Source organism: Salvelinus alpinus, chromosome 1 (assembly GCF_045679555.1).
Source record: "Salvelinus alpinus chromosome 1, SLU_Salpinus.1, whole genome shotgun sequence".
Lineage (NCBI taxonomy): Eukaryota > Metazoa > Chordata > Actinopteri > Salmoniformes > Salmonidae > Salvelinus > Salvelinus alpinus.
Genome location: NC_092086.1, coordinates 94,849,709 through 94,876,593, shown reverse-complemented (window position 1 = coordinate 94,876,593; position 26,885 = coordinate 94,849,709). Strand labels below are relative to the sequence as shown.

General features: G+C 45.8%; 3 protein-coding genes and 1 long non-coding RNA gene across 5 annotated transcripts in view; 1 reads left to right on the top strand and 3 right to left on the bottom strand.

The window, feature by feature from the left end:
* The window catches only part of LOC139535701 (neurofibromin-like), a 68,818-nt gene that overhangs the window by 33,994 nt on the left and 7,939 nt on the right, over positions 1 to 26,885 (top strand). For both annotated transcript variants that reach the window (XM_071335408.1, XM_071335413.1), the window contains exons 28-50: positions 987 to 1,090; positions 1,338 to 1,473; positions 1,775 to 1,837; positions 3,013 to 3,171; positions 3,290 to 3,387; positions 3,513 to 3,659; positions 3,886 to 4,032; positions 5,216 to 5,326; positions 16,004 to 16,436; positions 16,693 to 17,033; positions 17,196 to 17,398; positions 17,492 to 17,685; positions 18,740 to 18,880; positions 19,948 to 20,227; positions 20,445 to 20,659; positions 24,028 to 24,089; positions 24,305 to 24,446; positions 24,843 to 24,944; positions 25,340 to 25,480; positions 25,639 to 25,765; positions 25,852 to 25,983; positions 26,154 to 26,289; positions 26,469 to 26,626. In XM_071335408.1, the coding sequence (XP_071191509.1) occupies positions 987 to 1,090; positions 1,338 to 1,473; positions 1,775 to 1,837; positions 3,013 to 3,171; positions 3,290 to 3,387; positions 3,513 to 3,659; positions 3,886 to 4,032; positions 5,216 to 5,326; positions 16,004 to 16,436; positions 16,693 to 17,033; positions 17,196 to 17,398; positions 17,492 to 17,685; positions 18,740 to 18,880; positions 19,948 to 20,227; positions 20,445 to 20,659; positions 24,028 to 24,089; positions 24,305 to 24,446; positions 24,843 to 24,944; positions 25,340 to 25,480; positions 25,639 to 25,765; positions 25,852 to 25,983; positions 26,154 to 26,289; positions 26,469 to 26,626 (3,772 nt within the window). The remainder of the gene's footprint in view (positions 1 to 986; positions 1,091 to 1,337; positions 1,474 to 1,774; positions 1,838 to 3,012; positions 3,172 to 3,289; positions 3,388 to 3,512; positions 3,660 to 3,885; positions 4,033 to 5,215; positions 5,327 to 16,003; positions 16,437 to 16,692; positions 17,034 to 17,195; positions 17,399 to 17,491; positions 17,686 to 18,739; positions 18,881 to 19,947; positions 20,228 to 20,444; positions 20,660 to 24,027; positions 24,090 to 24,304; positions 24,447 to 24,842; positions 24,945 to 25,339; positions 25,481 to 25,638; positions 25,766 to 25,851; positions 25,984 to 26,153; positions 26,290 to 26,468; positions 26,627 to 26,885) is intronic.
* Positions 5,377 to 6,476, bottom strand: LOC139535713 (uncharacterized). Its single transcript, XR_011667181.1, has 2 exons — positions 6,103 to 6,476; positions 5,377 to 5,825 (listed from the first exon to the last, which is right to left on the bottom strand). It is a non-coding gene; the product is annotated as an uncharacterized lncRNA (long non-coding RNA).
* Positions 8,790 to 11,899, bottom strand: LOC139535382 (oligodendrocyte-myelin glycoprotein-like). Its single transcript, XM_071334739.1, has 2 exons — positions 11,510 to 11,899; positions 8,790 to 10,475 (listed from the first exon to the last, which is right to left on the bottom strand). Exons 1-2 carry the CDS (start codon positions 11,518 to 11,520, stop codon positions 9,140 to 9,142), a joined length of 1,347 nt encoding a protein of 448 aa, XP_071190840.1. The 5' UTR covers positions 11,521 to 11,899; the 3' UTR covers positions 8,790 to 9,139.
* On the bottom strand, positions 12,580 to 15,292 carry LOC139535374 (protein EVI2A-like). Its single transcript, XM_071334728.1, has 2 exons — positions 15,129 to 15,292; positions 12,580 to 14,173 (listed from the first exon to the last, which is right to left on the bottom strand). Exon 2 carries the CDS (start codon positions 14,167 to 14,169, stop codon positions 13,297 to 13,299), a length of 873 nt encoding a protein of 290 aa, XP_071190829.1. The 5' UTR covers positions 14,170 to 14,173; positions 15,129 to 15,292; the 3' UTR covers positions 12,580 to 13,296.

Below are 26,885 nucleotides of genomic sequence, written 5' to 3'. Positions count from 1 at the left end.
GTGTATATCGACACAACCTGAAAGGCCACTCAGCAAGGAAGAAGTCACTGCTCGAAAACCGCCAGAAAAAAGCCAGACTACCTCTGGTCTGATGAAACAAAAATGGAACTGTTTGGAACCATAATGACCATCGTTATGTTTGTAGGAAAAAGGGGGATGCTTGCAAGCCGAAGAACACCATCCCAACCGTGAAGCACGGGGGTGGCAGCATCATGTTGTGGGAGTGTTTTGCTGAGGGAGGGACTGGTGCACTTCACAAAATAGATGGCTTCATGAGGAGGAAAAGTATGTGGATATACTGAAGCAGCATCTCAAGACATCAGTCAGTAAGTTAAAGCTTGGTTGCAAATGGGTCTTCCAAATGGACAATGAGCCCAAGCATACTTCCAAAGTTGTGGCAAAATAGCTTAACGACAACACAGTCAAGGTATTGGAGTGGCAATCACAAAGCCCTGACCTCAATCCCATAGACAATTTGTGGGCAGAATTGAAAAAGCGTGTGCGAGCAAGGAGGCCTACAAAACCTGACTCAGTTGCACCAGCTCTGTCAGGAGGAATGGGTCAAAATTCACCCAACTTATTGTGGGAAGCTTGTGGAAGGGTACCTAAAACAGTTGACCCAAGATAACCAATTTAAAGGCAATGCTACCAAATACTAATTGAGTGTATGTAAACTTCTGACCCACTGGGAATGTGATGAAAGCAATAAAAGCTGAAAGAAATCATTCTCTCCACTATTATTCTGACATTTCACATTCTTAAAATAAAGTGGTGATCCTAACTGACCTAAGACAGGGCATTTTTACTAGGGTTAAATGTCAGGAATTGTGAAAACTGAGTTTCAATTAATTTGGCTACGGTGTATGTAAACTTCCCGACTTCAACTGTATGTGGTCTTTGGCTTTCAAATAAGCATGGTGCCTGCTTTCTATAATGTTAGTTTTGAGTTTGTGTGTTTTGTGTATCCACCCCTCTGCTGTTTTCAGGTGTATGGGGCCACATACCTGCAGAAGCTTCTAGAGCCTCTTCTCAGAGGGGTCATCACCGCCCCAGAGTGGCAGCTCATCAGCTTCGAGGTGGACCCCACCAGGTACCCTACCCCCTGACCCCACAGACACAACACATTCACTCATTCACCCACTTTGTTTTCCAGCTGTACTGTTTAAACCAAGGCAGCCCCCTCCCTACCATCTTAGATGTATTTTTGCAACATGGAAGAAGAATTGTACGGTACATGACCTGTTGCATTGTTCGATGCTGTCTCTGGTTTTGACTGGTTCAGTATCTCCTACTGTGTCTGTGGTTGTGACTGGCTGGTTCCATGTCTCTGGCTGCAGGCTGGAGCAGAGTGAGATCCTGGAGGAGAACCAGAGGAACCTGCTGCAGATCACCAACCGTTTCTTCCTGGCCATCATCAACTCCTCCACAGAGTTCCCCCCTCAGCTGCGCAGTGTCTGTCACTGCCTGTTCCAGGTACATATTAGACTGCACACCTCTACTGCCAACTCCAACCCACTCCACAGTCTGTAAACCCCCATCTTAACGGACAGGGTTCCATTTATTTGAATATTTTAACTTTTTCTGCAATGGCCACCATTATGTTTTCACATAATGTTTTCAGGGGGGTTTTTATGAACTAGGTAAATGTACATCAAAAGGTAAGATTTGCACTTTTGTGCAGTGTCTGTATATGAATGTAGAAGTATTTGTGCAGTGCGTGTTTGTGGTGTGTGTGTTTGCCGTGACCTTTTTTGTGCCCATCTCTGTTCTGTAGGCAACTTGCCACTCTCTACTGAATAAAGCCACAGTTAAAGAGAAAAAGGAAAGCAAAAAAGCAGTAAGTTCAGAGAACGTTCTCCCTGGCCACTCTGTTGAAAGAAAGGGAAGGTCATTCACCCTCTTGCTGTTCTATCACCTTAAACTACTTTATACTCCTGCCCTCCTTACAATCCTCACCTGAAATCCCACTACTAATACTTTTACTTTCAAATGAGTTTATATGGATTTTAATGTACGCTCACCACAAACAAACTCTTGGCACTGGTGAAACTGCAGTATTCCTATCCACTGCTGTTACTGGTTGGTGTTGAAAGGAGTTTGGGGGTCGATGAAAACAGGCTCATGTTGCAGATGGTCAAGGAGCACTTTGGCACATAGTTGTGCTGTGCGACTCAGGATCCACTCCGCTTTTTTGAAAGCTCTCATGGAATGTGTAACACTTGTGAAGTCCTAAGGCTTTCTCTGAAATTCATTACTAGCTAAGTTTCGCAGTGCAGAAATACCTCCACACCCTCAGTTCTCTATACTGCATTTACCGTATCTGAAATCTGCAGCTTATTGTTGTGCATCCATCATAGGCTGATGTCATATTGGCATGATGGTCAAAATTGCTAGCGATAAATATCCTGTGTTGATGGGACTGGGTAAGCTGTGGAGGCCTGGTAATTGGCTGACCTTTCAAAGCACTCTAATACTGCAGGTCATTAATGACAGCTTGTCTTATTACAGCAGCAATGAAACAAGACTTTTCATGAGGTTGCATTATCTTACAGCCTAGTAATTCCACTGCTGCAATATCCCTTTTAAAACACACGTGTGTTACAACTGATACCATTTTAGTATGCGGACATGCAGAACATTTGATCAATTTAGGACATTGATTTAATTGAACATCGCCCATTGTTTTTTCAGAAGCGTACAGTATCACGTCTACCCTAGTAGTTAGGACTGGTCTAAGATTCTCCTCTCCCCTTTTTCAAGATTCCCAGGTACCTTGCTTTCCTTTTTAATCTCTTAACTCAGTTTTGAAGCGGGCCTAGCGTTGTGAATGTGGTTTGGAGGTGATGATGTGGCCATCTTGTCCTCTAGACTGTGGAATACTTTGTCTCCCTCTCCGCCCTGCACTCTTTCTACCCTTCTATCTTCTCCAACCCATGCCCTCGCCTCCTCTCCCTCTCTCTAACAATGAATCATCCCCTGTTCTTACCATCCCTCCAACACCCTCACACACAGGTGGTCAGCCAGCGTTTCCCCCAGAACAGCATAGGGGCGGTGGGCAGTGCCATGTTCCTACGTTTTATCAACCCTGCCATAGTGTCGCCCTATGAGGCAGGCATCCTGGATAAGAAACCTCCTCCCAGGATTGAGAGGGGCCTTAAGCTCATGTCCAAGGTAAGTGGACAGGATACCCAGGCCACATGTATACAAAGCTGATATGTTTTAATAATATGCTATATTCTATTTGAGGATCTGGCCTTGTTGTTAACATGGTTTTAATGTTCTCTTACAGATCCAGCAGAGCATTGCCAACCATGTTGTATTCACCAAAGAGGAGCACATGAGGCCTTTTAATGACTTTGTCAAAAGCAACTTTGATGCAGCTAGAAGGTATGATAACAGAAGGATCTCTTCTGTCTCTGAGAATACATTGATATGTATTGGATGTTTTCACTGGATACTAATTACCCTAGCAGGCGTAGCTACATCTTGTTCCTTTGACCTATGTGTTGTAGGTTTTTCCTGGACATCGCATCAGACTGCCCTGCCAGTGACTCAGTCAACCACAGCCTGTCCTTCATCAGTGATGGCAACGTTCTGGCCCTGCACCGGCTGCTGTGGAACAACCAGGAAAAGATAGGACAGTACCTCTCTAGCAACAGGTGAGTGGGCAGAATGGAACATGTATGGCTTAGATGTTACAAGAGATAAGGAAGATGTTTCACATAACCCAGATCTTTAGAATAAACAAATGCCCATCTCACAGGAGGCTTTGTTTGATACTATTGTACACCTCTGTACCTTCTGCATGTGGCAGATGTGCATCAAAGGGTAGACTGGATGTTATGGTAACCTCTGAAATTATTGCTAACTGTTGTTCTTCATCAGGGATCATAAGGCAGTGGGAAGACGGCCTTTTGACAAGATGGCCACCCTCCTGGCCTACCTGGGGCCCCCAGAGCACAAACCTGTGGCTGACACCCACTGGTCCAGCCTCAACCTCACCAGCTCCAAGTTCGAGGAGTTTATGACAAGGTACATACATCAAGTTACTATTACATACAGGTAACTGCCCAAATAAAGGAAGCACCAACATAGTGGCTTAATAGGGCATTGGGCCAGAACAGCTTCAATTCACATAGAGTTCTAGACACTTGTAGAATCTATTGGTGGGATGTGGCACTGTTCTTCCTCGAGAAATTCCTTAATTTGTTGTTTTGTTGATGGAGGAGTAAAACGCTGTCTCAGGCGCTGCTCTAGAATCTCCCATAATTGGGAGAAGATTGGGTTGAGATCTGGTGACTTGACACACACATTTGTTTTACAATCCTTGTGGGGACCAAAACACACACACACACACACACACACTTTAACCTCCCTATGCTCCTTTGAGACCCCTCTTTCAAAGTCACTGAGATCTCTTCTAGCCATGGTAGCCAAAATAATGGGCAGCTGGGTGTTTTTATACATGGGTAGGCATTTTTATTTATACCCTAAGCATGGGATGTTAATTGCTTAATTTACTCAGGAACCACACCTATGTGGAAGCACCTGCTTTCAATATACACTGAGTGTACAAACATTAATAACACCATCCTAATATTGAGTTGCTCCCCCCTCCTTTTGCCCTCAGAACTAACAATGAATTAACAAGTGACATCAATAAGGGATTACATTTACATTTACATTTTAGTCATTTAGCAGACGCTCTTATCCAGAGCGACTTACAGTAGAGTGCATACATTTTATTAAATTTTTACATACAGAGACAAGGATATCCCTACCGGCCAAACCATCCCTAACCCGGACGACGCTATGCCAATTGTGCATCGCCCCACGGACCTCCCGGTTGCGGCCGGCTGCAACAGAGCCTGGGCGCGAACCCAGCCCAGCCTGGGCGTGAACCCAGAGACTCTGGTGGCGCAGCTAGCACTGCGATGCAGTGCCCTAGACCACTGCGCCACCCGGGAGACCGGATCATAGCTTTCACCTGGTCAGTCTGTCATGGAAAGAACAGGTTTTCATAATGCTTTGTACACTCGGTGTACTTTGTATCCCTTATTTACTCAAGCATTTCCTTTATTTCGGCAGTTACCTGTAGATCTCACTGTCACAAAGCGGTCTCATAAAACAGGATATGAAAGCATCTGAGGCAGAGGTTGTTTTAGTAGTACTCTGAAAGTATTTCCCTGTCTTGATCCTGCTCCTGCTCCCTCAGACACCAGGTACATGAGAAAGATGAGTTCAAAGCCCTGAAGACCCTCAACATCTTCTACCAGGCTGGCACCTCCAAGAACGGCAACCCTGTCTTCTACTACATCACACGCAGGTGAGGCATGCAGACTGTCACATTTCAACAGTAAGTCACAAAACGCTGTATTCAGTTTATCACGATGCATTTATTCAGAAACATAGTTGTTTTAACATGTGTGCTATATTTTAGTAGATAACAAAAGGTTTTTATAAAGTGTCCAATGAGTACAGGTCATCGTGGTCTTCCTTAGGGTGAGAATATATGTAGTTAAAGAATAGTTGGACATCCCAGATTGAGGAAGTACATGGTGAATACAGCTGCCTTGCTGCCATCAGAGAGTAGCTATCTGCTGCAGGAGAGTGGGGGACAGAGCCAGGAGCATGAGGCCAAACCCCCACAGAGAGGAGAGTGGGGGAGAGGAGTTGGTGCTGCTGCACGTGGAATTGGTGCTGCTGCACGTGGAATTGGTGCAGTTGGTTCCGATCACAGTCCCATGTTGAGCCAGCAAGAAAATGGCCATCACAACCATTTGCAGCACACCACTACGAACATACATTCTCTTTCTGTGGTCAAACTGCCAATGTAGACATAAGACAACCAACATGCCACAGTCACCAGCATGCCAGGTAGAACAGCATTTTTTACACGCTTTCATTTGTAAATCTAGTACATTTCTCATGAGCTGTTTCCATATTAAAGCTGTATTGTATTAAGGTCACTGTACATTCTAAATAAGTTAATCTTAGTAAACTGATTTGATCGATGAATGCCAGCAAATTGATCTCAATAAACATCTGACCAATTATAACAACAACGGGACCACCAACACCATTCAAAGATCTGCCACTTACTGGTTATTATGAGATAAACCCTCTCAGCTTCAGTGGTGATGATTTGTGAGAAGCCAACAGTTTGGGAGGAGGTATTTTATTGCACCTGGCTAATGACATCGTTATAGTTGACTGTAGGCATTGGCAACTCACCACAACGGGGGTGGCCGGTGTTTCTGTTTAGCTGTACCCATGGAAAATCACAAAACTGTTTGTTTCCAAGTCTCTAGCTGAGATCCACCCATCTACAGCCCATGAACATTCTCTCACTCACTCTCTCCCGCACACACACACACACACACACACGTATTTGTGGATGTGATTGAGTGATGTAGCCCACTGTGGTGCCAGTAGGAAACATAAAGGTACAGTATGGTGCCACCTGCTGCTGAGTCAAGGTCATAGCCTCTAAATTGTTGTGAAAGAACCAATGACTGTGTCATATATATACTGCTCAAAAAAATAAAGGGAACACTTAAACAACACAATGTAACTCCAAGTCAATCACACTTCTGTGAAATCAAACTGTCCACTTAGGAAGCAACACTGATTGACAATACATTTCACATGCTGTTGTGCAAATGGAATAGACAAAAGGTGGAAATTATAGGCAATTAGCAAGACACCCCCAATAAAGGAATGGTTCTGCAGGTGGTGACCACAGACCACTTCTCAGTTCCTATGCTTCCTGGCTGATGTTTTGGTCACTTTTGAATGCTGGCGGTGCTCTCACTCTAGTGGTAGCATGAGACGGAGTCTACAACCCACACAAGTGGCTCAGGTAGTGAAGCTCATCCAGGATGGCACATCAATGCGAGCTGTGGCAAGAAGGTTTGCTGTGTCTGTCAGCGTAGTGTCCAGAGCATGGAGGCGCTACCAGGAGACAGGCCAGTACATCAGGAGATGTGGAGGAGGCCGTAGGAGGGCAACAACCCAGCAGCAGGACCGCTACCTCCGCCTTTGTGCAAGGAGGAGCAGGAGGAGCACTGCCAGAGCCCTGCAAAATGACCTCCAGCAGGCCACAAATGTGCATGTGTCTGCTCAAACAGTCAGAAGCAGACTCCATGAGGGTGGTATGAGGGCCCGACGTCCACAGGTGCAGGACATTTGGCATTTGCCAGAGAACACCAAGATTAGCAAATTCGCCACTGGCGCCCTGTGTTCTTCACAGATGAAAGCAGGTTCACACGCACATGTGACAGACGTGACAGAGTCTGGAGACGCCGTGGAGAACGTTCTGCTGCCTGCAACATCCTCCAGCATGACCGGTTTGGCGGTGGGTCAGTCATGGTGTGGGGTGGCATTTCTTTGGGGGGCCGCACAGCCCTCCATGTGCTCGCCAGAGGTAGCCTGACTGCCATTAGGTACCGAGATGAGATCCTCAGACCCCTTGTGAGACCATATGCTGGTGCGGTTGGCCCTGGGTTCCTCCTAATGCAAGACAATGCTAGACCTCATGTGGCTGGAGTGTGTCAGCAGTTCCTGCAAGAGGAAGGCATTGATGCTATGGACTGGCCCGCCCGTTCCCCAGACCTGAATCCAATTGAGCACATCTGGGACATCATGTCTCACTCCATCCACCAACGCCACGTTGCACCACAGACTGTCCAGGAGTTGGCGGATGCTTTAGTCCAGGTCTGGGAGGAGATCCCTCAGGAGACCATCCGCCACCTCATCAGGAGCATGCCCAGGCGTTGTAGGGAGGTCATACAGGCACGTGGAGGCCACACACACTACTGAGCCTCATTTTGACTTGTTCTAAGGACATTACATCAAAGTTGGATCAGCCTGTAGTGTGGTTTTCCACTTTAATTTTGAGTGTGACTCCAAATCCAGACCTCCATGGGTTGATAAATTTGATTTCCATTGATCATTTTTGTGTGATTTTGTTGTCAGCACATTCAACTATGTAAAGAAAAAAGTATTTAATAAGAATATTTCATTCATTCAGATCTAGGATGTGTTATTTTAGTGTTCCCTTTATTTTTTTGAGCAGTGTATATATGAATGGACAAATCCATCGATCACGTGGCACTATTCATTCCTATGTGAAGACTCAATAACGCTCTCATTGATTAACTCAAGTTGAATTGAAGGACGACCAGGGTACTGCCAGCTGCCATTAGCAACTAAATTATCCTTAACTTCTGTGTGCGATTTTAAAATAATTGCTTCAAAGACCTACATCTGGTGTATTAGAAGCAATTACTGGAACCATGTTTGTCTTCAAAACTTTTTTTATTTACATAAAGATTGACCACGAAGATGACAATTTTTCCGTTCACTATAATGGGGGATCCTGTTTTCTGCTAACAATGCCTGCAGCGCAGAAAGCTGCTGAGGGGAGGATGGCTCATAAACATGGCCAGACAGGAGCAAATGGAATGGCATCAAACACCTGGAAACCATGTGTTTGATGTATTTGATACCATTCCACCAATTCCACTCCAGTCATTACCTGCAGTACCATGGTCGGCCTCGAACTCCCGTGGCTCAATGAGAGGGGGCAGTCATTCTCCCCTGGAAAGAACAGCTCGTCTTCAGCTTTTCTCTCCCCACTCAGACCACTCCCAGACAGTCCTAGCAACATTCTTGCTTGAGAAATTGCTCTTTGCTAAGAAGCTATTTTTGAACAATTTAATTGAAAACAATCACTCTTATTTAATTATTATCCAGAAATGATTTGATATTGAGATAAAAACGGCTGCTTTGGACCTTTTTAATTATTACAAGTTGATGATGATAACAGAGTTATGCAGATAGTGAGTACTAAAGTATTTGTTCAGTATCCCAAAAATGATACTGGCCATATAGTGGTAGACTAGTAGTGTTAGTGTGCAGGGTGTGTACATGGATGCTGCCTGTGCATGTCATACAGTATATTGTTATTGATTAAAGTAATGCAGAAGAGTTAGTTTGAGTAAGTGTCTAACAGTATTCAAAATGGGAAGAAAACAACGGAGTTGGTTTAATGATACTCATTTCTGTGTGTTTGTGCAGTTGTATATCCAAAGTCTGACAAGGACATTACTCCAACTCCAGACATTTCCTTCAATTTTCAGAGGACATACCGGGTGTGAGTCAGGAAGAACCACAGTTTCAGTAGTAGTGGGAGTGTAGACCTGGGGCTGGGGCCTGGGCTGGTGTTGCGTACCGGGGAGCCACCCTGGTTAGGCCTCTTGACACTCCTGGTGCGGAGGGTGGCTGTTCTCCTTGTGATGGTAGAGGGGTTGTCAGTGGTATAGAAGCTGTCAGTAGTAAATGCAGTGTCTGTTAGGAAGGGGTCGCCTGTGCTTGTCAAGCTGTTGTCTGTGTGGGACCTGTCAGTGGGCACGGTGGAAATGGCTAGAGGGGTGGAGGTGAATGGGTATTGGTCTGTGAAGAGGTCGTGGTCCTCTGATCCACTGGGGTGTCCTGGGGATTTCCTGCTGTGGAGCTGAGTGTTGAGCAGGGCAGACTCGGACAGGTACCAAGGCCACCTGGTGAGGGACTCTGGAGGAGGAGGGTGGCTCCGCTCCTCCTGAGTACCAGCAGCCAGGGGAGGCTGAGTGTAGGAGGCAAAGTGCCACCCTCCAGTCCTGGCCAGGGGATGCTCTCCACAGACAGAGTGAGTGTGGCAGGGGCAGCCCAGCACACGGGTGGAGGTGTGCTTGAGCCAGGCCAGCAGGTGGGTGATGTTGGTCTGGTGCTCACAGGCCCAGGGGTTGTCCCCCAGGGAGAGGAGCCGCAGGCTGCCCAGCTGGCTGAAGGCCCCGGGGCCCACAGAGGAGAAGCGGTTGGAGTGCAGGTAGAATGTGGTCAGCCTGAACAGCCGTGCCAGAGTGCCAGGCAGCATCTGCACCAGGGAGTTGTGTGAAAGGTCCACGGTCTCCAGGCTGACAGGCATGTTGGTAGGCACGGTCCAGAAGCGGTTGTGGCTGAGGTTGAGCAGGCGCAGGCAGGTCAAGGTGTTGTTGATGAACACGGCCCGTTCCAGCTTGTTATTGGACAGGTCGAGGACCCGCAGGTTCCACTGGTAGGCTGTGTCGTTCTTGTCCAGCAGGTGGATGCCGTTGGCTGCAGTGTGGAGCTCCCACAGGGCTCTGGGCAGAGCGGTGGGCAGGCGGACCAGCCTGTTGTGGGACAGGTCCAGGGTGCGGAGGTGGACGAAGGTACTCAGCTGGCCGTCCAGGTCGTGGATCCGGTTGTGAGACAGGTTGAGGGAGTGCAGGTTGTGCTGCAGCCCCAGGGGCAGCGTCCTCAGGCCCCTCCAGGAACAGTCCACCTCCCTGTGGCTGAGGTTACAGGTGCACATTGGGGGGCAGACAGCCAGGGCCTGGAGACCCAGCAGCATCAACAGCCATAGCACGGCCACACAGTGGGGAGGAACGCTGGGGGGCATCAGTAGCACACGCCTTGAAACACAGGGGAAATACCAGGATAAATGAGTTAGAAACATGATAGCAAACCCACTATTAGCTAGGCTACATATCAAAGCAGTAACATGTATTAGTAAAAGCTTATAGTCCACATAGGTAGTAGACAAAGAGCACGGTGAATGAGATGCAGATTGAGACTATCCTCTCTGCACCAGTAGTGGAGGAGAGGCTGTGTTACTGCAGTGAGCTGTGCTGAACACACTGGAGACAACGGTTAAGATCTCATTCTCTCCCGTTCTGCTCCACCCTCGCCCTCTTTCTCCCCCATGGAGGCTCCCTAACATCTGGCTCATGACCGCAGTACTTACACACACCTGCAAATGTGACCTCCTTAAATATGCAGGTATAGTTATCAAGCATGTGTAGATATACACTCGTCACAGTGCTGCAGATGTGCCTTCTCCAGCATGATTATGCATACAATAGAGTATGTGAGTAGGGTTTAAACGTTTGGCGTTAACCCCTACAGTCAGTCCTATTTATTTAGGAAGGGAGTTCCCCTAACCTCCCTAGCAACAGACTAGTGGGCAGTGTGATGCTTTGACTAGAATGGCTTGTAGTCTGTTTTGAAGAGGATGTTCTGATTGGCTTGGGCTATTAGGCTGTAGAGGATACCTTTTAGAAGATGGTTGTACATCACTAGAGGTGCGACTTCCCTGCTGTCCCATTTCACTGATGTTAATTAGCCTGTTCGATATATAGCCCAATCAGTGAGTGTCAGCTATTGAGCAGGGAGTTGTTCCTACTAGAACGGGCTGAATAGATTGTTTTTGTTAATGATTAAGGAGAGGACTGGGACACCGGCCAGTCCCGTAGCAAGCGGAGTCAGAGAAATGATGCACAGGGAGTAGTGCAAAGATTCAATTACTGTAGCACCTAGTCATGTATGTTTGTGTGTGCATTGTTGCTTTCTTGTCTTGGATTCCATGGGGGGGGTCGTCGTCGTGTGTGTGTGTGTGTGTGTGTGTGTGTGTGTGTGTGTGTGTGTGAGAGAGAATAGACACACTCACCTTTTCCTCATCTTTGCATTCCAGTCACTTGTCTCCTCTCTATGGTCCTCAGCCCAAGGCTGCTTTCTATCCTCTGTCTCCTAACACACTGGAGTGGCAGCTGCTTTGCTGAAGAGGGATTTTCTAGGGTTTGATGTTTTTTTTTGCTCATTCACTGTTTTTAACGCCCTCTTGCTTTTCCTTTCCTACCTTCTGAGGCTGTTCTGTTCCCCCTGGTTTTGTCGTTGATCCCTCTTGTTTTCCTCTGAAGGATGGACCATTAAGAGTATATGTCCCTTTTAGGTCCAGTGATGCAGGTAGCATTAAATGGTATAAGCTCCTACTGCTTGAGCATCCACTGCAGGCTCTGCATTTTAACACTGGGAGAGTGTGTGTGTGTTAGGGAGGGAGTTAGAGGGGAAAGTGGGAGGGGTGTAGGAGAGGAGTAGGGATGCAGTGCAGAGTGGCCCGTAGCTACTGATGACGAGGAGCGAGGGGGGGCTGCTGACTCCAATGTTTCATAATCACTATCATTCAAAGAAATGTCTTCAATCTCTCTCTCCCAACACAATCCTCTTTCCATGTATCTGGATTTAGCTAGGACTGTCAATGAAAATCCACTGACTCAATGCACCACGGAAGGGAATTTATTTTCTGGCACAAAGATGTTCATATTTTGCTATAATAGTTATGTACCCCATGTACGTATTGCAGTAATGGATAACATTTGATTTTGGTTTGAAATTGTTAGTAGTCAGTATTATGCGCTCTTCACGGACAACCCGTTTTAGACTTGACATGCAATAAATCCACACGTTCATCATGCTGTCAGCCATAAGTAGATGAATAAATATCTGAGAGAGGATGGGAACATAAAACGTATCGGTGGCGGTGCAGCAGTTTTGAATGTGGTGTTATGCTGCGTTGTTGTAGTTCCCCTCTCTGGTCAGTGAAAACAGGTGTTACTGCCCCACAGACACACTGCTTACTAATGCCCAGCCTCTCTCGCCCTCTCGCTGTAATTAATCCACATGCACACTTGCATGCAATTAGCTGTCTCTTAGACACACAGTAGCAGAGAAACACTCAGGAAGTGTCCTAATTCTTTATTGTTAGAAAGGCTTAGAAACGGAAGGGCAGATAAAGCTAGAGCAGAAACATTTGAACTCTTCTTTACTGTATCGAAAAGACCAAGGAAGTGATGTTGACTTGTAGGAAAACATTGTGAGAGTTTCTGGAAGAGGTTTGTGGCTTAAAAACAGTTCCTTTTAAATTGTCTACTTAAGCTGATACTACAGTTTAGTGCTGGTTGGTTCTGTTTTGTAATTTTGCAGAATTTAGAATGTCTAAAAATGGAGAAGTGAGGGAAATGTCAGATGAGTTGTGACAACAAGCAAGCTGTGATACAACCACTAGACAAAACAGGAGTCATTTCCTCTTATCAGTGACACTGATGATGGCTATACATTTGAACTAATAACTATTTTTGTTACACAAAAATACATTCATACAAATATTAAACATTCACATGATATTCAACTTCTTGTGGTACATTCATTTGTATAGACATGATCATAATGGTAATTATTTCATACGTTTTGAATGAGAATGCGAGCATAAAATACAAAACCAAACAATCACTATGCAAACACTCAGTGCAAAAGCAAATCTCTACAGCATGCCAATAGAAGCTGTTGTATAAAACTGTGCTGTTCCCATCATCAGTATGCAGCTGAGGACAGTTTGGCCAGTGGTTTGAGCTTGTTTCTGGTCCAAGGTCTGAGGAGGAGGTCACCATGTGAGAGCCCTCACCCCACCACCACAACAACGTCGCTAGAGGCTTGTGATTGGGGAGAGACTGCTGTGGCTGTGGGGTCAGAGGGCTCTGCAGGCTGTTTGGTGGTGGTAGTGACTGGGCTCCCCTGGCTAGGGTTTGCAGCTGCTGCCGCCCCATTTTCCGTGGCTTCCTTCTTCTCTTCCTTCTTGGGTGTGTCTTTCGCCATCTCATTTTTCCCTTGCCCCTTGTCTGTCTTGCCGTTCTCCCCCTCCTGGGTCTGTCTGCGCTCTGCCATCATCAGGCTGGTCTCACTGGGCTCAGAGTCAGGCCTCTCCTTGGTCCTCTGGCCAGTGCCCCAGTACCCAGTACCACTCACCAGGTCTACGTTGCTGCGGGTGGGGCGGCTGCTGATGCGGGGCTGGCGCTTCAGGTGGCACACCTGGCATGACAGCACCACGGTGGAGACTAGCAGGATGGTACACAGGACCACCAGGCCACCTGCCACCATCAGCAGGATGGTGGCCTCCTTCTTATCCAACAGACAGTCAATGCAGGGGCTGGACGTGGGGCTGGTTTGGGCCTTAAGTGGAGGGTAGGCACTAGGTTTGGTGTTGGCTCTGGATGGTGTGTTGTTGGTGTTCACTGGGCTATTGGTTCCAGATGTTTCTCTGGTGTTGAGTGTAGCTGGCGTTGTTGATTCTGCTTGAAAAAGTGTTGAACTGTTGAATTGTGGTAAATGTGTAGTTCCAGAAGGTCCCATGGTTGCGTTAGGGTTAGCCTCAGTTCCATTTTCATGCTCCCTTGTGAAGCTTTTATCAGAAGTAATATTACCGTCATTAGCAAGTACTGATGTTCCCATGAGTACCACATAGTACAGCAAGAGGCAGACCCGGGAGCCATTCATATTTCTATGGGAAAAAGGGAAAAAAGAGATCATGGTGAGGTTTACTGGTGACCCTCTAAGTATTATAGCATCTCAAGTTCTGCTTTTTCTTACACATTGAGTTCCTTTGTGGTTTCATGTGTGAGTGTCAGTTTCCATACTGTCTGATGTCATTTGATCAGCAGTCCGAGATCTGAGTGACAATGATGATTGGTATTAATCTGAGATTTAAAATATATTAATTCATTGAATTAGCTTTCTTGTTAAACCATTTATTCATTTGTTTTGCCCAGAATGCATTTGAGAGTTGATGATCAATATTCACTTCCAATTTACGCCAGTACATACATTTATTTAATTTTTTAAAATAAAAAAATACTGCCTTTGCTGAACAATTATTCAAATGGCCACCCGGACTATTTGCATTGACTACCCCTTTGTTTTTACACTGCTGCTACTTCTGTTTATTGTCTATGCATAGTCACTTTACCCTTACCTACATGTACAAATTACCTTGACTAACCTGTACCCCGCACATGTACTCGGTACCCCCTCATTTATTGTTTTTATTGTGTTACTTTTAAAAACTAAAACATTTAGTAAATATTTTCTTAACTCTATTTACTTAACTGCATTGTTGGTTAAGGGCTTGTAAGTAAGCATTTCACGGTAAGGTCTACACCTGTTGTATTTGGCACATGTGACAAATACAATTGTATTTCATTGTGCAATTTCCATCTCCCAGAAATTTAAATCAAGTGATTCTGGTCAATATAAACTGGATTTTATAATGTATGTGTATGATGTACAAAATCTCAAGACTGAATCTCCTTATCGTTAGGATCTCAAAATAATACACTACAAAAAACCACTTCCCTCAGGGATACTTGTCCTTCAGTTCAACACAGTACCCTCCACCCTGTGAAGGTAGACTATTTTCAAACTTTGTTTATTTTCTTGAACATGTTGATATCACTTACCTTGATGGAGTTGACCAGTCTGTGTGGTACTTCCTAACACGAGAGAATCCAGGCAGAGATTCAAAAAGCCCAGTCGTATGTGTGACCAGTTTCAGAAACGAGAAATGCCTATGAGAAGAGAGGTGTGAAAGACACCCTCGACGTCAGCATACTCATTCAGTAATGACCAGTTTCCTGTTCCTCTCTCACTTCTCCTTTGCTGATTTATTTGAAGCTAGTTACTTGATTTCCTGTGTGATGTTTAGCTTGGTCACTCAGAGGGGTAGCACTATGGCACTCTCCGTGGGTTTGGAAGAAAGCGGATGTTTCCATTTTTCAGGGATCCAATATTTTCAACCAAATTTCTGTTTCCCCTGAAAAACAGATGTGGGGACTACGCTCAGGTGTCTTTTTACGCCTACTATGTTAGGTTAGCACTATGCTACAGTAGTACTATGGTTAGCACTATGGTACAGTAGTACTATGGTTAGCACTATGCTACAGTAGTACTATGGTTAGCACTATGGTACAGTAGTACTATGGTTAGCACTATGCTACAGTAGTACTATGGTTAGCACTATGGTACAGTAGTACTATGGTTAGCACTATGGTACAGTAGTACTATGGTTAGCACTATGGTACAGTAGTACTATGGTTAACACACAACAACAGGTGGGGGGTTGAGAGGAAGTGAAAACATGCTGGCTGTCTGCTTATTAGCCCACACTGTCGGTGTGTAATTTTCCAACCGAGTCAAGTGTTGAACTGTGACTCAATCAGGTTGGCATGACTCACACACATTTCCTGTCCCCTGCACCCTATTCAATTTACAAGGACTTAAAAATGCTTCTGTGATGTCCCTTTCTGCCTCCCTCTCTCCCTCCTCACCCTCCCAGATTTAAGACTGGCCAGATCAATGGTGATCTCCTCATCTACCACGTGCTGCTGACCCTGAAGCCCTACTACGCCAAGCCCTATGAGATCGTTGTGGACCTGACCCACGCCGGACCCAGCAACCGCTTCAAGACCGACTTCCTGTCCAAGTGGTTCGTGGTGTTCCCGGGCTTCGCCTACGAGAATGTGGCGGCCATCTACATCTACAACTGCAACACGTGGGTGAGGGAGTACACCAAGTATCACGAGAGGTTGCTGACAGGCCTGAAGGGGAGCAAGAAGCTGCTGTTCATTGACTCCCCGGCGCGGCTAGCGGAGCACGTGGAGCCTGACCAGCAGAAGCTGCCTGCGGCCACGCTAGCCCTGGAGGAGGACCTCAAGGTGTTCCACAACGCCCTCAAACTGGCCCACAAGGATACCAAGGTCTCCATCAAGGTTAGGACATGAGGGAGTCAGTAGATTCAGAATGTAATGCATTTCTTACATATTCTTGGGGCTGTGGGACATCATTGAAAGTAAGTCAGACACAGACAAGAATGACAGAAATGGCTGAGACAGATTGAATCCTTGTCCCCAGGAGGCATATATGGTCTGGAGTCGGGAGCGTCAACGTTTTTGAACAATGGTACCATTTTGTGTGCCAGCTAGCATAGTAACTCCCTCTCAATGTCTCTGTGTTTTATGTACCCAGGTGGGTTCCACAGCGGTCCAGGTGACATCAGCAGAGCGGACCCGGGTCCTGGGCCAGTCGGTCTTCCTGAACGACATCTACTACGCCTCGGAGATCGAGGAGATCTGCCTGGTGGACGAGAACCAGTTCACCCTGACCATTGCCAACCAAGGCACACCGCTCACCTTCATGCACCAGGAGTGTGAGGCCATCGTCCACTCCATCATCCACATCAGGACGCGCTGGGAGCTGTCCCAGCCAGACTCCATCCCCCAGCACACCAAGATCAGGCCCAAAGACGTGCCAGGCACCCTGCTCAACATCGCCCTGCTCAACCTGGGCAGCTCTGACCCCAGCCTCAGGTCAGACACAGCTGAGGAAAATAGTCATACATGTTTAGATTTTGGTGGGACTATGAGAGCTGACAGTCTTCTTAGGGATATTTGAATCATACATTGATTATGCTTACTAATGACCCTTTTCTTCTCCTTCCCTCTCTCTCTCTCTCTGTCTGCTGTGTGCAGGTCTGCAGCCTACAACCTGCTGTGTGCCTTAACCTGCACCTTCAACCTGAAGATAGAAGGCCAGCTGCTGGAGACCTCAGGGCTGTGTATCCCTGCCAACAACACGCTTTTCATAGTGTCCATCAGCAAGACGCTGGCCGCCAACGAACCACACCTCACCCTGGAGTTCCTGGAGGAGTGCATCTCTGGCTTCAGCAAATCCAGTCAGTATCCTTGTTCCTGCCCTCCACACACACGTGTGTGTGTGTGTGTGCGCACACACGCACACGTTGTAACATCCTCTCTGATGTGTGTAGGTATTGAGCTGAAGCACCTGTGTCTGGAGTACATGACCCCCTGGCTGCTCAACCTGGTGAGGTTCTGTAAGCACAACGACGACGCCAAGCGCCAGCGGGTCACTGCCATCCTGGACAAGCTCATCACCATGACCATCAACGAGAAGCAGATGTACCCCTCTATCCAGGCTAAGATCTGGGGTAGTCTGGGACAGGTGGGCATCTCTCTTCTCTGCTCTGTGTGGGTGTTGGCCCATGTATCAGCCAACCAGTATATTGGATGTTATTGAGGGCATACAGTACTTCACCCATCAGCCCAGTCTGCTGTTATTGAGGCCGTACAGTACTCCATCCATCAGCCCAGTCTGCTGTTATTGAGGCCATACAGTACTCCATCCATCAGCCCAGTTTGCTGTTATTGAGGCCGTACAGTACTCCATCCATCAGCCCAGTCTGCTGTTATTGAGGCCATACAGTACTCCATCCATCAGCCCAGTTTGCTGTTATTGAGGCCGTACAGTACTCCATCCATCAGCCCAGTCTGTTGTTATTGAGTCCGTACAGTACTCCATCCATCAGCCCAGTCTGCTGTTATTGAGTCCGTACAGTACTCCATCCATCAGCCCAGTCTGTTGTTATTGAGTCCGTACAGTACTCCATCCATCAGCCCAGTCTGCTGTTATTGAGGCCATACAGTACTCCATCCATCAGCCCAGTTTGCTGTTATTGAGGCCGTACAGTACTCCATCCATCAGCCCAGTCTGCTGTTATTGAGGCCGTACAGTACTCCATCATCAGCCCAGTCTGCTGTTATTGAGGCCGTACAGTACTCATCCATCAGCCCAGTCTGCTGTTATTGAGGCCGTACAGTACTCCATCCATCAGCCCAGTCTGCTGTTGGCTTTATTTTACTGCTGATTTAGGATCTGGAAAATGGTTGAAGGATTCAGTGGACTCACTGTTCAGGATGTTATAGAGGCCTTATCAGATATTATGAGAGTGTGTTATCCCCTTATGTAGGTATTACAAATAACTCTCTTTGTCAGCGTCCCTGTACTTTTCAGATCTCAACCTGTTATCATGCTAGCCACCTGAAAATCATGAAACACGTATCTTTGCGTGTTTCTGTTGAGCGGGATGTTGTGGTCTGACTGAAAAAGATGCTGGCATTCTGAAATAGAAATTACTTGAGACAAATACACTAGTTAGTAATGGAGGGGAATTTATTTAGTCTCTGAGCTGAGGTCCTGTTGCATCCTTGTTCTGTAGATAACGGACCTGCTGGACGTGGTGCTGGACAGCTTCATCAAGACCAGCGCTACAGGAGGCCTGGGATCTATCAAGGCTGAGGTGATGGCCGACACGGCTGTGGCTCTGGCCTCAGGGAACGTCAAGTTGGTGTCCAGCAAGGTAAGCAACACACACACCTCAGGAATTACCACTGTGGCTATTCCCTTCATAGTTTAAACCCTGCACAGGCTATTCCCTTCAAAGGTTGATTCTGTGACTTGAGTCTAGACAAGAATATCTGCTGCAAGCATCAATACAGATCCTCTACAGATGAATAAAGAATTTCCGGATGTCCGTTTTCCTATCAAATGCCATGAAAAGTCTGTTATGTGCATTCCTTATACTTCTTTATGGCAAGTTGTGATCTTGTAATGTCACTGAATTAATAGTAGCTAATACAGTATCCAATGTTATAGATGATATTACATATTGTTACAGATTAGGATTTGTACTCCTACAGTATGAATGAAGCCTGTTTTTAAATCTCACAAACTGCACATGCAGGCAGACACATATCCAAGTGCCTACCCTGGCACGCTGACATTGAACAACTCTTCCAGTTAACATGACCACAGTACCTCTCAACAACAGTGCTGTTTGTGTCACAACTATTTCTGTCATTTGGTGGTCTGCGTTATTTATCATTTCCTTTTGACTGTTGAGCTGATTTCTCAGAAAGAAAGAGGGAGTTTAATGTATTGCCCAATGAAGTAGTCTTGCCAGGTCGCAGTTGGAAATAAGAACTTATTCTCAACTGGCCTACCTGGTTAAATAAAGGTGAAATAATTTTAAAAAATGTACAATGCTGATCATGTGATCTAGTGCCAGGAAGAGTATAACCTCTGAATACAAAGGCCAGTCTGTCGGGGTGACGTCTCTTTTCTCTTCTATCTATTCTCATATGTCAAGGCAAAAAGCTGAACACACGTTTAGATATTGTGAATGTACAATGGATCAACACCAGACTGGGATATAAAGCATTACTTGATGCATTCCCAGTTCTGCCTGTAACCTTTAAAAACAGGAGGGATAATGGATCTTCCCAGAGATGCTAGGTGACATGAGAGTCCTGAGTCATTCTGTTCTTTCCCTTGGGTGGAAGGGAGAGATAATAGATAGGATGTAAAATGTGGTAACATCCCCGACCTTTGATGTAACCTTAACCCCGACCTTTGTTTGTCTGGCAGGTGATCATCCGCATGTGTAAGATCATCGATAAGACGTGTCTGTCTCCCACGCCCACCCTGGAGCAGCACCTGATGTGGGATGACATCGCCATCCTGGCCCGTTACATGCTCATGCTGTCCTTCAACAACTCTCTGGACGTGGCCACTCACCTGCCCTACCTGTTCCATGTGGTCACTCTGCTGGTGGCCACCGGTCCCCTGTCCCTACGAGCCTCCACACACGGCCTGGTCATCAACATAATCCACTCCCTCTGTACCTGCTCCCAGCTCAACTTCAGCGGTGAGGAAGCCACACACACACAGCACCCTGGCTGTAGACTGAGGACAGACAGACAGAAATAGGGAGAAGTGAACATGATTAAAAGGCAGAGGGTTGATCAGTGTCGTGTTGATTCAGTGTTTTGAAAGCAGTTGGATAGCTAGAGATTTTTTTTCTTGATGTATAGCCTTGCTGAGACTCAGTGATAACTATTCCCATGTGTGTTTCTCTCTTCCAGAGGAGACCAAGCAGGTCCTGAGGCTGAGCCTGACAGAGTTCTCCCTGCCTAAGTTCTACCTGCTGTTTGGCATCAGTAAGGTCAAGTCTGCTGCGGTCATCGCCTTCCGCTCCAGCTACCGCGACCGCTCCTTCTCCCCCGGGTCCTACGAGAGGGAGACCTTCGCCCTCTCCTCCCTAGAGACCGTCACTGAGGCCCTGCTGGAGATCATGGAGGTCAGGAGATCACCCCACTAACATAATCACTTACCATTACATCATCACTATAGCATGACACTACTGTCTGTACCGGTCTAGATGTTCGGTGAACACTAACCAAATTCAATATTCTACTTGCCTTCACACAAATCCAGTCTAGAATTTAAAAGTTGTTTTAAAAAATATGTTTTTCATAATATAATACAGTACAGGTATACAATACAGGTATAATACAGTACCAGTCAAAAGTTTGGACACACCTACTCATTTCAGGGTTTTTCTTTATTTGTACTATTTTCTACATTGTAGAATAATAGTGAAGACATCAAAACTATGATTTAACACATATGGGATCATGTAGTAACCAAAAAAGTGTTAAACAAATCTAAATATATTTTATATTTGAGATTCTTCAAAGTAGCCACCCTTTGCCTTGTTGACAGCTCTGCACACTCTTGGCATTCTCTCAACCAGCTTTGTGAGGTAGTCACCTGGAATGCATTTCAATTAACAGGTGTGCGTTGTTAAAAGTTAATTTGTGGAATTTATTTCCTTCTTAAAACTTCTTATGGCTGCATCCCGCTACCGGGATCGATATGACAACAGCCAGTGAAAGTGCAGGGCACCAAATTCAAACAACAGAAATCTCATAATAAAAATTCCTCAAACATACATGTGTCTTATATCATTTTTAAGGTAATCTTGTTGTTAATCCCACCAAGTGTCCGATTTCAAATATGCTTTTCAGCGAAAGCACTACAAACGATTGTTAGGTCACCACCAAACCACAATAAGCACAGCCATTTTTCCAGCGAAAAATAGCAGTCACAAAAAGCAGAAATAGAGATCAAATTAATCACTAACCTTTGATGATCTTCATCAGATGACACTCATAGGACTTCATGTTACACAGTACATGCATGTTTTGTTTGATAAAGTTCATATTTATAACAAAAGATCTGAGTTTACATTTGGCGCGTTACATTCACTAGTTCCAAAAACATCAAGTGATTTTGCATAGCCACATCGTTTCAACAGAAATACTCATCATAAATGTAGATGATAATACAAGTTATACACATGGAATTATAGATATACCTCTCCTTAATGCAACCGCTGTGTCAGATTTCAAAAAAACTTTACGGAAAAAGCAAATCATGCAATAATCTGAGACAGAGCTCAGAACAATAGCCAAATTAGCCGCCATGTTGGGGTCAACAGAAACCAGAAAATACATGATAAATATTTCCTTACCTTTGATGAACTTCATCAGAATGCAGTCCTAGGAATCCCAGGTCCACAATAAATGCTTGATTTGTTCGATAATGTCCGTTATTTTTGTCCAATTAGCTACTTTGGTTAGCGCTTTTGGTAAACAATTCCAAAGTCACAAAGCACGTCCACTATAACGTGACAATGTCCAAAAGTTCCGTAACAGTCAGTTGAAACATGTCAAACGATGTACTGAATCAATCTTTAGAATGTTGTTAACATACATCTTGATTAACGTTCCGACCGGAGAATTAGATTGACTTCAGAAGAGCGGTGGAACGGAGGTCCTCCTCATGTGAACGCGCATGTGAAAGTGCATGTGAAAGCATGGTCAACTCGTGACAGACCTGACTAATTCCTGTCTCCTTCGGCCCCCCTTCACATTAGAGTCATCAGACAAAGTTCTATTGACTGTTGACATCTAGTGGAAGCCGTAGGAAGTGAAAACTCATCCATATCTCGCTGTAATTTCAATGAGAGCTTTGTTGAAAATCTGCCACCTCAAAAGAAAATCAAACAGGAAGTGGAACTTCTCAGGTTTTTGCCTGCCATATGAGTTATGTTATACTCACAGACATAATTCAAACAGTTTTAGAAACTTCAGTGTTTTCTATCCAATATGAATAATAATATGCATATATTAGCAACTGGGACTGAGGAGCAGGCAGTTTACTATGGGCACCTCTGTGCACCTTTCATCCAAGCTACTCAATACTGCCCCTGCAGCCATAAGAAGTTAATGTGTTTGAGCCAATCAGTTATGTTGTGACAAGGTAGGGGTGGTATACAGAAGATGGCTCTATTTGGTAAAATACCAAGTCCATATTATGGCAAGAACATCTCAAATAAGCAAAGAGAAATGACAGTCCATCATTACTTTAAGACATGAAGGTCAGTCAATCCGGAAAATGTCAAGAACTTTGAAAGTATCTTCAAGTGCAGTCGCAAAAACCATCAAGCACTATGATGAAACTGTCTCTCATGAGGACCGCCACAGGAAAGGAAGACCCAGAGTTACCTCTGCTGCAGAGGATAAGTTCATTAGAGTTACCTGCACCTCAGGTTGCAGCCCAAATAAATGCTTCTCAGATTTCAAGTAACAGACACATATCAACATCAACTGTTCAGAGGAGACTGCGTGAATGGTCGAATTGCTGCAAAGAAACAACTACTAAAGGACACCAATAAGAAGAAGAGACTTGCTTGGGCCAAGAAACACGAGCAATGGACATTAGACCGGTGGAAATCTATCCTTTGGTCTGATGAGTCCAAATTTGAGATGTTTGGTTCCAACCGCTGCGTCTTTGTGAGATGCAGAGTAAGTGAACGGATGATCTCAGCATGTGTGGTTCCCACTGTAAAGCATGGAAGAGGAGGTGTGATGGTGTGGGGGTGCTTTTCTGGTGACACTGTTGGTGATTTATTTAGAATTCAAGGCACACTTAACCAACATGGCTTCAACAGCATTCTGCAGCGATACACCATCCCATCTGGTTTGCGCTTAGTGGGACTATCACTAGTTTTTCAACAGGACAATGCCCCAACACACCTCCAGGCTGAGTAAGGGATATTTGACCAAGGAGAGTGATGGAGTGCTGCATCAGATGACCTGGTCTCCACAATCATCCGAACTGGTTTGGGATGAGTTGGACCGCAGAGTGAAGGACCGTCCGGGATTGGGAGTCCCATAGGGCGGCGCAAAATTGGCCGTCATTGTAAATAAGAATTTGTTCTTAACTGACTTGCCTAGTTAAATAAAGGTAAAAAAATAAATAAGTAGCCAACAAGTGCTCAGCATATGTGGGAACTTCTTCAAGACTGTTGGAAAAGCATTCCTCGTGAAGCTGGTTGAGAGCATGTCAAGAGTGTGTAAAGCTGTCATCAAGGCAAAGGGTGGCTACTTTGAAGAATCTAAAATATATCTAGATTTGTTTAACACTTTTTTGGTTACTACATGATTCAATATGTACTATTTCATGGTTTTGATGTCTTCGCTATTATTCTACAATGTAGAAAATAGTCTAAATAATGAAAAACCCTTAAGTGAGTAAGTGTGTCCACACTTTTAACTGGTACTGTACATGCTCATAATTGTGTTTCCCCTCCTCCACAAGGCCTGTATGAGGGACATTCCTAGCTGTAAGTGGCTGGACCAGTGGACAGAGCTGGCTCAGAGGTATGGTAAACTCACACCACATTTTACCCTCTTCTAACTAACACTGACTCTGTGGAGCCAACCACACTGTCTGCTCTAAATCAATTACCTGATGCTTAGCGTACATATTTTCTGATGATGTCAGAGCAATGTAAAGAGGCTTCAGACCACTTGATTGGCTTTTATAAGGCATGCTCTTCCTCTCTCCCTCGTTCCCTTTCCCTTCCCTCTGTCAGGTTTGCGTTCCAGTACAACCCGTCCCTGCAGCCCAGAGCCCTGGTGGTGTTTGGCTGCATCAGTAAGAGGGTGACCCACGGCCAGATCAAACAGATCATCAGGATCCTCAGCAAGGCCAGCCCCCTGCTCAGCATAGACCGGGTCTGTGTCCCATCACTCTGCCCTGCTGCTCGCTACGTCATATTATACCCAGAATTAGGACATCTCATGGAAACCACTTCCTGAATGACTGTACTATCTTGTCACATGTATATGTAGTGTATCTTGTACTGTGTCTTTGTTAGAGAAAAACACACATTTATTTTATCACTTCAAGTAACTGCGCTTGCATCTTGTGTACTTTTTTTATCTGTTAAGTGACATTCTAAGTCCGTATGAACATCACTCCTCCTAGTGGTAACTTCGCACGTTTTCAAATAGATTCTGCTACAAGTATTGGGAGTAGTTGTACGGTGTCTGATCCTGTCTGTTGAAAGGGTCTGTTTGTATAACCTGTGCTGCTCAGACTGAACTGACCAGCTGTCTTGGGTTCCATAGGGTCTGGAGAGCTGTCTAAAGGGACCTGATAACTACAACAGCCAGGTGTTAATAGAAGCCACAGTCATTGCTCTCACCAAGCTACAGCCGCTCCTCAACAAGGTACACACAAACACACAGATGGCAACTCTCAAAGGCTAATTTAAGAGATGTGCTAAATGTTCTGGTGAGCTAACTTCCTCGTGTGTGTGTGTGTGTGTGCGCCTGCGAACCACATTCTATTGCGTATAACCCACATGTTTGAAGCAGGCTGACCGAGAGGAGGGAAGTTATTTTGGCCCTGGCCTGTATGTGGTGAATTGGCTGCTGAGTGACAATGGATGTTGGCTGTAAATGGTCATGTGAGACTCACTCTGACTGCAAGTGTGTTTGTTGGCCCTCCACGGCTCGCCTATGCACAAGGCCCTAAGTTTGTGTGTGTGCGTGTGTTGGATGGTGATTGTGTGTTGGACAGTAGTGGTGGTGAGAGTAAATAACAGCCTGTGTTTTTCCTTCAGGACTCCCCCATGCACAAGGCTCTGTTCTGGGTGGCCGTGGCTGTGCTCCAGCTGGATGAGGTCAACCTCTACTCTGCCGGCACCGCTCTGCTGGAGCAGAACCTCCACACACTGGACAGCCTCAGGGTCTTCAATGACAAGGTACTAAACACACAAACATACACACGGTACTAGACATACCCATTCAGAAGGTTTGTCTTCCATAAACATTCCATAAACATTTTACAGTTTCACTTTGATTTCATTATCTTTCCCTAACTTGAATTGTGTGTGTGTTCCTCCCGTTTCTCCCTGTCCAGAGTCCAGAGGAGGTGTTTATGGAGATCAGGAAGCCTCTGGAGTGGCACTGTAAACAGATGGACCACTTCGTGGGCCTCAACTTCAACTCCAACTTCAACTTTGCACTAGTGGGTCATCTGTTGAAAGGTAAGTAGATGGGGGCGTCTAAGCCTCGGGTCGGCCGGGGACTGCATGGTTTAGCTCTTTGTCTAACCACCCACCTCTCTGTCTAGGGTACAGACACCCCTCCCCCAACACAGTGGCGCGGACCATCCGGATCCTCCACACACTGCTGGCCTTGGTGGGAAAACACCTCAACTGTGACAAGTTTGAGGTGAACACCCAGAGTGTGGCCTACCTGGCAGGTGAGTTAACGGAGAGCTCCACAATGAAGCCATACTTTTATTTTTCAGCCATAGTAGGATTGTTCATATTGTCTTTAAACAATGATATTCTTTATTCGCATGGCAACTGTTTCTGTGTAGAAAATAGACTGATGTAGTATTGAATTGACCTGTGAAATGTCTGTGTGTAGCTCTCCTCACTGTCTCAGAGGAGGTCCGGAGCCGCTGTAGCCTCAAGCACAGAAAGTCCCTGCTCCTCTCAGATGTTACCATGGAGAATGTTCCCATGGACACGTACTCTGTGCACCACAGCGACCCCAGCTGCCGGTGAATGACAACAGGGCTAACTGCTGAGTTGATGTAGAGGCTGATAGAGTAGCTGCAGCACCAGCTGACTAAGCAGAATTTGTCTCTCGCTGTATCGAACAATGTCAAAGAGGAATTTTATGTGTATGTGTTCACCTTTTCAGAATGTTTTGTTCTTCCCTCCCCTCCCTCTGTGTCAGAACTCTTAGGGAGAGTCAGCCGTGGACGTCCCCCAAGGTGTCGGAGCGCTACTTAGTGGTCCACTACCCCACGGGGGGGCAGATCAGCCCGCGCACACGGAAGTCCATGAGCCTGGACATGGGCCAGCCTTCCCAAGCAAACACTAAGAAACTGCTGGGTAAGACACCTGTCAGTCATTCTCTACTGCTAGATCCAGGCCTCTGACCAACAGAGGAGTTTTAACATGTGACAACTGATCAGAGGTATTTAGACTATACACATTCATACAGGATGACTTGGATATCCATAGAATATCCATGTACAGTGGGGAGAACAAGTATTTGATACACTGCCGATTTTGCAGGTTTTCCTACTTACAAAGCATGTAGGGGTCTGTAGTTTTTATCATAGGTACACTTCAACTGTGAGAGACGGAA

What these genes read in the sequence shown, in the direction of transcription:
- LOC139535374 (XM_071334728.1), bottom strand. Translation starts at nt 14,169, where the DNA reads ATGAATGGCTCCCGGGTCTGCCTCTTGCTGTACTATGTGGTACTCATG.